At 40.1% G+C, this 11,162-nt stretch overlaps 1 protein-coding gene across 1 annotated transcript in view; it reads right to left on the reverse strand.

The window, feature by feature from the left end:
• The window catches only part of USP32 (ubiquitin specific peptidase 32), a 241,238-nt gene extending 231,896 nt beyond the window's left edge, over positions 1 to 9,342 (reverse strand). Inside the window, 1 exon segment of the mRNA XM_030294593.1 lies at positions 9,164 to 9,342. Coding sequence (XP_030150453.1) covers positions 9,164 to 9,221 — 58 coding nt within the window. The 5' untranslated portion in view covers positions 9,222 to 9,342.
• Positions 9,343 to 11,162: the final 1,820 nt, after the last annotated feature.

Below are 11,162 nucleotides of genomic sequence, written 5' to 3' on the forward strand. Positions count from 1 at the left end.
GGAAAAAAAAGAATACAGACATAAGAATTATTTTAAAGCAAGAAAGCACCAGGTCAAGAATGAAGGTCTTAAAGCTTCACTACCCATTGCACCCTTCTTCAGGAAGCTACCAGAGAACAAGCTCCATCAAAATAACAAGTAAGTCAAGAAAGAAGAAACAAGGCATACAACAGGAGATCCAACACAAAACACTGAAGGAAATCTCAGGATAAATGATAAAGAAGATCCCAGCATGGCAGCTATGCTTCAAGCACAAAGGCAATAGGTACAGACCTGAACAGGCCAAAAAGCTCCAAGAAAATTTTCCAATATAATGAGCCGAGTGAACATTAATATATGGATTAGATTTAACTATTGGTGGGATTTTGGGGGTTGAATTATAGTGAATAGAATCCCAAGCAAATAAAAGAGAAGGTAATTATTAAAGGAACTATTTAGAAGGAAAGTATACAGGAAAAGTAATCCTACTATATTAAATGGCTTAGCTGTGAAAAGCATTTATAAAAACCTAATCATGTAAATACTGAACAATGATCTAACCATAATTAAAATATACATATACCAAGATGAGGAAATGGGACTACAGGGGCGTACATGTGTGTATCTGGAGGGCAGGTAGCAGTGAAATAAAGAGATAAATCCTAATCTTTAATACTGGGATGCCAAATAAACATTCCTTAAATGAAAAAAAAAGTATCAATATAAATATATTACTTAGAGATAAAAAGTAAAGACCAATTAATAGATTTAAAATATTAAAAGTACTGGATAATAAGCAGAGGAAAACTGCCAAGGGAGACAGGGTAACAGTACTACCGCTTTCATAAGTAACCCTGTAGAACCATTTGATTCTAAATTCTGTACATATATCACTGTGATAAAAATTAAAACTAAAAGACTAGAAAAGAAGGAGGGAGGAGGAGCATTAGTTATGGAACTTAAGAGAAAAAGAAACTTGGAGCCAAAAAAAAGGGTGGAGGGGGCGCCTGGGTGACTCAAATGGTTAAGCATCCGACTTCTGCTCAGGTCATGATCTCACGGTTTATGGGTTCAAGCTCCGCATCAGGCTCTGTGCTGACAGCTCGGAGCCTGGAGCCTCCTTCGGATTCTGGGTCTCTCCTTCTCTCTGCCCCTCCCCCTGCTCATACTGTGTGTCTCTCTCTCACAAATAAATAAACATATATTTTAAAAAGCTATACATAAATTTTATTTATTTATTTATTTATTTATTTATTTATTTATTTTGTTTTTAGTGAATTCTATGCCCAATGTGGGGCTCAAACTCATGAGCCTGAGATCAAGAGTTGCATGCTCTACCAACTGAGCCAGCCAGGCGCCCCTAAAATTTACTTTTAAATCACCTGGACTATTTCAAACCAATGAGAACACTCCGTATATTGATGTAAATCTTATTCTCAGCTTCCAAATTAACACTGTACATTTTAAACAAGTAAGTTTCCAACTCTTAGATTTGGCAGTAGGATGATGCTTGTCATCATGGATGAAAAGTACATGAAGATCACTGTCTAAAAATAAATCATTTCATGAGCAAAATTATTAAATATTACATTTTTACAAAAAGACATTCTCCAGTGTTCATAAACATAATACTTAATGACATACTAGTCTCTTAATATCCACTTAGTAATTTACATTATGAGGTATCAACTTAAATATCTGAACTAAACAGATAAAATTATATATTATATTTAAGGCTGTTACATTTTTATCTATCATTCAAAATCTTTAGCACATTTTTCAAACCTGATTTAAGGAAATCTTGAGATGAATACATTGTTTGGTATACTGAGTCCTTATCAGTACCTGATCATTTACCCTCCAACCTTACAAACATTATTCAAGTTCTCCAAATCTTCTACCCATCATTTATACATTCACCGCCATCCAATATTTACTGCACACTTAAAATACACCTGGCACTGCACCTATCCTGGTACCAGAGATTCATCATCATGTCTGACAATAAACATGTTAATTATATATTATGATAAAGGCTACAAATGAACATTACAGAATAGTACAACACTGATGGAAAACCACTTCATATAAGAGAAGGCCTTACTGAGGCCATCAGAGCTTGGACTTCAGGTATGAAGAATGAGCCAGACCTGTGAAAATTTGTAAGCAGCCTTTCCAGCCTGAGAGGAAAGGAATCAACAGAATCTCATTTGAATTGTAGGATTACACTGGCTGCTGCCATGAAACTAGAAAACCACTGCATGGTATCTTAGAAAGAGATGATGGCAGCTAGGACTAGAGTAGCAGCAGTGAAGATGAATAGAAGTTAACAGACTAGACTGGATACCAAACTAAATGAAGTAGATGGCCAACTCAAACTGGGGATAAGAAGATAGGCCAGATGGAAAGGAAAAACTGAGGAAGTCTGCAAGATTCTTCACTTTACCAACTATCTTGCAATAGCGGTACTAATTATTATCCTGGAAGAAAGACTGGGGAGGACTACTTTGATAGAAGGGTCCTTTTCATAATGCAATCTCTTTAGAGTCTTTCACAAGTCATTGAAAAAGGCAAGAATCACAGCAAACCTTAAAAGCCTTTTCCTCTGAGGGCTACAATGCTGAGACAACCTAACTTCTTTATGGAAATGAAAGAGGAGCTGGAGAATTTCTTTGTGAAACTTCATTTTAGCATAGTTTCCTTTAATGCTGTGCAACATCAAGGATTCCAAGAACCATATTACAGCAAGGTCTTGATATATCAATTTTTCTGAACCTTGTCTACAAAATAGTTATTGAGATTTCCCTGAACTAAAAAGAGACTTATGTCAATGAACATTAAATCCCTAATAAGGAAGGGTGTTAAAGAAGGCCTTCATCTTTGAATAGATAGGTCTTCTAATAGATAGGTCTCTGACTTTAACGTAAATACTAAAATACTAGTTTCATCAGGCTTTTGTGTCAGTTAGTAATTAATGATCCACCTTTTATTTTCAAAAGATCCTTATTGCTAGATAAGGAACAAGAAAATTTATTAGCATAAAGAAAGAGGTGGAGTGGCTCAGTTTAAATATTCATTTTTTTAAAAAGCAGATTTTTTGTTTAAAGTTATTCATTTAAGTAATCTAAACCTAATGTGGGACTCAAACTCACAATCCGGAGATCAAGAGTCCCATGCTCCTTAGACTAAACCAGCCAGGTGCCCCTGCAGTGGCTCAATTTAAATACATACATCAAGAAGCCTAAAAGGTAAAAGCAGAAGCATAAACAAGTCCTGAGCAGAGAAGCCATACTTTCTGGATACAGTATGAAAAGAACTCTCAATCCCATCTTAGTCTTCTGAGTACCATTATCAAACCATCGCCCATTTTTTCTAATTGGAGTATAATTGACATACAACATTATATCAGTTTTAGGTGATCTGACAATTATATACATTACAAAATGCTCACCATGATTAGTGTAGTTAGCATCTGTCGCCAAAGTTATTACAATATTATTGACTATATTCTCTCTGCTGAACTTTCCATCCCTGTGACTTAATTATAACTGGAGTTTGTATCTCTTTTTTTTTTTTTATTTAAATTTTTTTTTTTTTTTCAACGTTTATCCATTTTTGGGACAGAGAGAGACAGAGCATGAACGGGGGAGGGGCAGAGAGAGAGGGAGACACAGAATGGGAAACAGGCTCCAGGCTCTGAGCCATCAGCCCAGAGCCTGACGCGGGGCTCGAACTCCCGGACCGCGAGATCGTGACCTGGCTGAAGTCGGACGCTTAACCGACTGCGCCACCCAGGCGCCCCTGGAGTTTGTATCTCTTAATCTCCTTCACCTAGTTTACCCATTCCCTCACCCGCCTCCCCTCTGGCAACCACTAACTTGTTTCTCTATATTTATGAGTCTGTTTCTCTTTGTTGCTGTTGGTTTGTTCATTTGTTTTTTAGATTCCACATATAAGTGAAACCATATGGTATTTGCTTTTCTCTGTCTGACTTGTTTCATTTAGCATAATACCCTCTAGGTCTATCCATGTTGTCCAGATTCAAATCACCAACATTTTTTTTTTTTTTTTAAGTAGGATTCACACCCAGTATGGAGCCCAATGCAGGACTTGAACTTACAACCCTGAGATCAAGACCTAGGCTGAGATCAAGAGTCAGATGCTTAACCAACTGAGCCACCCAGGCACCTCAAAACCACCAACTTTTAATTCATAAATAAAATACTTTCACCTCTGCAGCTATTTAACATCAAACCTTCTAATCCAGCTCTCAGACTTAATCTTTAGTACTCCAAATCCAAAGATGGATTTCCTATAGTCCTAGCAAGCATAATAATCATTTCTCAAACTTTTCCTGTGACCTACATATTATCAAGTACCAAAAATCTTCCCTTTCTCCTGAAAAAACAACTCATGATTGGTTGGTCACCACATTACTAACCCTAGGTTACTTACACATCTTTCTGGAAGGCAACCCTGAATGCTGTCACTGTGAAGTCTCACTAACCAGGCACAAGACAAACAATTAACAAAAAAAAAAAAAAGAAAAGAAAAGAAAAAAAAAACAACAACAGCTGTTCAGTTTAGTAAATGGAAGGCCATTATCCATCAAGTGATGTCACCTCATTCTGCTCATCCACCCCAAATCCAGGGTTCATTAGTGTATTTATCTCCTCTTTGTCATGGACACTCCATACAGAGTGTCGAACTGGAGACTATGAAGAACAGCACCTATGTAATTATTTAGGTGACTACATATAAAGAGACTAACTTAAAACTGCCCCATTTTTCTCCTTTATGTATAATAACAGCTGGTTAGGTATACTTGCAAATGGCTTAACCAAAACTTGCAATTCCACTGTAATGCAAGAGTTCACTGATAGATTTAATAAATTCAGATGAAGGCAAATTAAGTGCCTTAATAAGAGAAAACAGTGCATCCTAGAAGATGCCAACTGTGAAATTAAATTTTCACTTATACAATGATATATTATGCTAAACCACCTAACATCACATCATAGGCAGTATAATATCAACGAAATTTTAGTATTAACACTATGAAACTTGATGAATGAAATCTTGATTGGTGAGTCAATGTTTTAGAGCATATTAGGGCTGGTAGATAATAAGCAAAATGAAAAGTACTGGAATCTTCAACTATTACATGCTTAATTATTTCACTAGCAAAGACAATAACCTTTAAGTGACGAGGAAATAAAACTCTTTAATACACAATTATTGAGCACATACAATGAAATGAATAGTGTTAGGGCACTTTCAGGCCAATACACCAACACACACTCTACATTCCTATAGCACTTCGTTCTATAGCACTGTAGAATTTAACATACTATATGTTAGTTATTTACAAATGATATACATATATACTACTTTTTGCAAATATTGTCCATTATCAAACATACACAAAATAAGGGCACCTGGGTGGCTCAGTCAATTAAGTGTCCAAGTTCAGCTCCGGTCATGATCTCACGGTTCGTGACTTCCAGCCCCGCATCGGGCTCTGTGCTGACAGCTCAGAGCCTGGAACCTGCTTCAGATTCTGTGTCTCCCTCTCTCTCTGCCCCTGCCCTGCTCATGCTCTGTCTCTCTCTCTCAAAAATAAATAAAAATTAAAAAAAAAAAATTCACAAAATACAACTTTAAAAAGATGTTTCAATATTTTATCCCTACCTCATATGGATAGTCCTGCATACACCGTGAGTTACATACACTTCAGTGGACTGACCAGGCTATATGCTCCTAGAGAGAAGGTTTTAGTCATCTTTGCTTCTTTGGTGCCTAAGTCACAGGTAGCACTCAGTAAAAATTGCTGTATTTCATCACCCAACTATTTAGTCCAATGTAAAGTGCCAAAATTCTTTTAAAAAAAATTTTTTAATGTTTATTTATTTTTGAGAGAGACAGAGAGCAAGCAGGGGAGGGCAGAGAGAGAGAGAGAGAGAGAGAGAGACACAGAATCAGAAGTAGGCTCCAGGCTCTGAGCTGTCCGCACAGAGACGAACGCAGGGATTGAACTCACGAACCATGAGATCATGACCTGAGCCAAAGTCGGACACTCAACTGGCTGAGCCACCCAAGCACCCCAGTTCTTCTTAAGGAAAGGGATTAGAAGAAATTCACCCACTATATTTTATTAACATCATTTAAAAGTTAAGGACAATTTTAATTCAGCCAATTCTAGGGGGGAAAAAAGCCTTATTATTCTCAGTTTCCAGAATGATGAAAAGGAGAGAGGAGCAGGAAGAAAGAATTAAAGAACTGGAGAGTTTTAAGTTTCTCGGAGTTCTGAAATACTCTAAACTTCAACTCCTCTTTCATTCAATATTTTTTAATACTATGCTCCAAGCATTTAGAATATATTTTCAGGAATATACAAGCCACAAACTTAGATGCAATAGGAAGTGAAATAAAGAGATGAACATAGCTGCTAAAATTCTCAGTACTCGTGAAGTACAGTAGATGTACTTCAGAAAATACCAGCAATCTAAACCAGGGTCAAGCCTTTCAAGGAAAAGCCTATTTGCATTCTAGTCAAGATATTCAAGACAGATAACAAAAATAAAAGCTACCACAAATCTCCCTTAAAAAACTTTAAAGGTATGCTTTCAGAAAACTATTAATGTTTATATAACTGGCACACAGTCTAGCTAAAATAGCAGGCAAAATCAATCTTCCTAATTTCTAGAGCTTCTGAAATGTAAATGAGAAGTCACTAAACTGCCCTTCGCTTAGGTAGTGTTATCTGTCATTAACATAACACTCCATTTCCAAGGCTCTGTTTTACAAGATAAATTGCCTGCAATTCCATGTTTGCTTCCAGCAATATACAGTGGACTATTTTTTTTAATACTACCTAAATATGGTTAGGCATTATTTACTGGTCAGTAATTTTAAGAAAGCCAAGAGGGGTAGGCATTTCAGTAGTTTATCAAACTTGATTTTTTATTTGTACAGTGATTCATATAACCTACATTGTGTTTGTCCAATCCTCTCCATAACACCCACCCCTATTCACCCTAAAAAGTAAATAAGACCAACAGATAGAGGTTTTGGTACCTATTTAGTTCATGTGCCCCCCCAAAAGTTCCCAAACCATTTTTTAGCTCTACCAAAAGTTTTATAAATTCTTTCTATATAACCTCAGTAAATGAAATTCTATATTAAAGTCTAACATTTACTACAGTAAATAGTATATTCAAAAGAATTGCCCACTTTAAAAAAAAAAAAAAGCTCCTGGTTTACATTTAGAAATACTACTTATCAGTTTGGTTCTCTCTTTTGCTTTAATTTTCTTCTGGAGCAAAACTGATAAAACAAATTTATTCAAAGAAGAGTTAAAGGTCTTAACAAATATTTTGCTACCTCTTCAAATATACATTTTAAATTCAACAGGCAAACACTTCATAATACATTGAACAAAGACCTTCAATCAAATCAGTTTAAAACACACCAACTATTAATTTCCTTTATATTTACAAAAGTACTAAAATCTTAGTTTGATATGAGAGTAAGTGGGGTACAGTTGAATAAAAGTTAAATTTTAGAATTCCTTTAATGCCAGCTACATCACCCTCAAACTTAAGAAACGAAATACTTCTAAACCATGAAGCTGTGAATCAATTTGATTGATGTCCTCTTTCATGCCAATGAAAGCCATTGCCTAATTGAGGCCAGACCTGTCAGGCTCAACAGCATCCCGGAAATGACCAGCCTACTAGGGCTGGAAACACATCAAGAATTTGGAATATTTCTCATATTGAGAAAAAAGTTCAAGTAAAATTGTCCATAAGAACAATCATTCATTGTTCTGTAGAAAAAAAAGATATAAAAAGCATATTTTCGTTATTCTGGTCAGTCCACAATGAACACATACACCTAAATTCTTTATTTTCAGGTGATATCCCACTGAATTTACCTCTGTTTCTACATACAAACAAGAGTTTACTACTAAATCCTCATTTTGAATGTCTGTCTTTTAAGCCAATTTTTATTTTATAGCCTTAGCTACTGAAACCATCACCTGGAGCATGGCTGGTTTCTTGACTTAGAAACCTGTTAACAATAATGCCAAGCATCCAACCTGCTTAATGTTTCACTTCTTATCAAAAAAAAACCCCATTAAATGTCGAAAAGAAATACACGCATACATACATACACACACACACACTCAAATTCCACTCATGAAAAATTAAGTCACATTCCGGCCATAAACTGCAATAGACACTTCCAGTTAGCGTGTGCTTTAGTAATCACCGACAGCGGTATCAGAGAAAGTGGTAGGGGGTTGGGGCTATTAGCAACACACTGTGCATCTGAGCCAATAAGCAGCAGGGTAGGACTGGCAGCAAGGCCGGTCTCTAAAGGGAGCTATAACACAATATCAGAATGCTGAATTTCCGAATGCCATTTTATAGGAAGGGAGGGGGTGAGAGCTGAGGATCAAGTGCAATAAAAGGCTCTGGCCAACGTCTAAGGAGATGTAACCTAAGACAAGGTCTTGTGCAAAACCAGCTGTCCAGTCTCATCTCACCTCAAATACAACTTAATTTCAGGTCGTTCTTATCAAAGTCAGCCGCTCAAAAGGTGAGGGGGTGGCAGGAGTGGATGACGATAGCCCCCTAGAGACTAGCAAAGGCCCTCGGAAAAGGCGGAGACTCCACAACTGGAAGGGGCTTCCAACAGCAAAAAGAGAAGAGGGCTTTGCAGCCGCCTCCCCTCTCCCTTCCAACCAAGGTTGTTGGGTATGAGCTTAGGATGTTGTCGGGTTTTATGAAGGAGTGATATGAGAAAATGGCAGTAAAGGATGAGGGGGGCTGGAATGGCTGATGCCACCCAAGAAAGGAGGGAGAGAAGACTTCCCTGGACACATCCAAGATAACAACGCCACCAAAGAGCACGGGCATTTCCGTGCCAGAGCCAGATACCCCTCTCTCTGGGAAAGCTTCTCCCCCTTTCCATACGGTCCCAATTCCCAAACACTGCTCCCACCCGACCCTTCTCCCTCCTAATATTCCCCGTCGCTCCCCCAAAGAGGGCCTCCTTTCCCATCCTCCTCAGGCACCCTCAAGCGCTCAACCTCCCCTCCCCTTCCCCGGTCACCCACCCTCGGGGCAGCCTGTCGCTGGCCTCCCCCGCACCTCGTCCAGACCCCTCCCCCCCTCACCTCTCCTCAGAGCCTCCTCGTAGCTGAGGAATCCGATCCGTGACTCCTTGGCGCCCATGCTCCCCTCATCCCCTCGGCCGGGGGTCGGAGCCTAATCTCGCCCCCACCCCCCCCTCCCGCCTGCGACTAGGCGTCCCTGGGTGACGGTGTCGGCGTCCCCCAGCCCCCTCCTCTCCCCACACTAACAAGTGCGGCTTCTGCCCCAGCAGCTCCTCCCGGCCGCCGCCACCGCCTCCATGCCTAATCACGTGACCCGCTCCCACCCCGCCCCCTTCCCCTCCCTCCTACTCCGCCCTTTTCTCTCCTCCCTTCCCTTTCCTCCTCACGCCCTTTTCCCTCCCCCCACCCCCCTCCCGCCGGCCCCGCCGAGGGTCACCTGACCCGAGGCCGGGGATTGTTCCGGGTAATGGCCGCCAGGGGCCACTCACTTCGCCCCGCCCCAAGCTCTCCGCGCGCAGGAGCGCAGAGGAGGGGCCGGATCCCGCGCGTAACGCATCATCTCCCAGTTTCCCTCCAATCCGAAGCCGCAATGCCGGGGAGCCTCCGCCCGTCTGCGGGGGTGGGGGGAGGTGACTTCCGGGGCGCTCTGGGCCGCGTCTCCCGCCCACGGGTTCTGGCGCCTGACGGGCGGGGATGGAGCAACTGGCGGTTTGTCTGGCCCTGGCCAGGCCCTGTCTTGGGTGGAATCTTAGGGAATCGGGGTCTCAGGGTGCAGTGAGAGAAAGAGGCAGGCAGGGGAGAAACTCCTAACGTTACGGAACGTAACGTTTTGGCTGGGAGGGAGTTGTGAGAAGAAAAGAGACTCTCAAGGATTTCCTGTGATGAAAGCATTCTTAATCCTGGTGGGGAGATCCCTGAGGAAAATGAACCTTGTGACAACGTTTAGAATATATTTCTTTTCACGTTACCTGTACCTCCCCACCCCTGTTGACTCTAGATTTCCTTTCACATTCGCAAGCCCACCTCTGAGCCTGCCTCTACTGGAAACTGCTGTGCAAAAGGCTTCCGCTTACTTATGTCCAAGCATACCCCACCCCGCCCGCCCAGGGGAGATGTGAGGTTTACGAGTTTTACAACGGAGTTTTTTGCTTTTCAAAAAAAATTTTAATTGTGGTAAAATACAACTATTTTTAAGTACCTCATGAGTGGAATCATATGGTATTTCTCCCTTTTGTGCCTGGCTTATTTAACTTAGCATAATGTCCTCAAGGTTGGTCGCTGTTGTAACATGTCAGAATTTCTCAGATTTACAGAGTTCCCAGAATTCCACTTTTTAAGTATATACCCAAAGATTTGAACTCAGGGACACATATTTATACACCCATATTTATAGAACATTATTGACAATAACCAAAATGTAGAAACAACCCAAGTGTCCAACAATGGACAGGTGAATAGATGTGGTATAGTTGGCCCTTGACCAACACAGATTTGAACTGCATGGATCCTCTTGTATGTAGATTTCTTTTTCTACAAATACAGTACAGTACTGTGAATGTATGTTCCTTAGTTCTTAGCATTTTCTTTCGTCTATTTTATTGTAAATTATATATAGCATGCAATATATGTGTTAATGAACTTTTTACGTTATTGGCAAGTATTGGCAAGGCTTCTGGTTAGTCAACAGTAAGCTATTAGTAAAGTTTTGGAGGAGTTATATAAGAGTTTTTGACTGCAGGAGGATTTGTGCCCCTGACCCTTTCACTGTTCAAGAGTTAACTGTATAGGGGCGCCTGGGTGGCTCAGTTAAGAGCCCGACTTCAGTTCAGCTCATGATCTTACAGTTGGGTTCCTGGGTTAGAGCCCAGCATTGGGCTCTCTGCTCTCAGCAAGCAGTCTGCCTTGGATCTTCTGTCTCCCTCCCTCTCTGCTGCTCCCTAGCTTGCTCTCTCTCTCTCTCTCAAAAATAAACATTTAAAAAAAAAAAAAAAGAAAGAAAAGAGTTAACTGTATGTACAGTGGAATGCACTTTTTTAAGTCTATTCAATTTGTTTTTGTT

The sequence above is a fragment of the Lynx canadensis genome, chromosome E1, assembly GCF_007474595.2.
Source record: "Lynx canadensis isolate LIC74 chromosome E1, mLynCan4.pri.v2, whole genome shotgun sequence".
Taxonomy (NCBI): Eukaryota; Metazoa; Chordata; class Mammalia; order Carnivora; family Felidae; genus Lynx; species Lynx canadensis.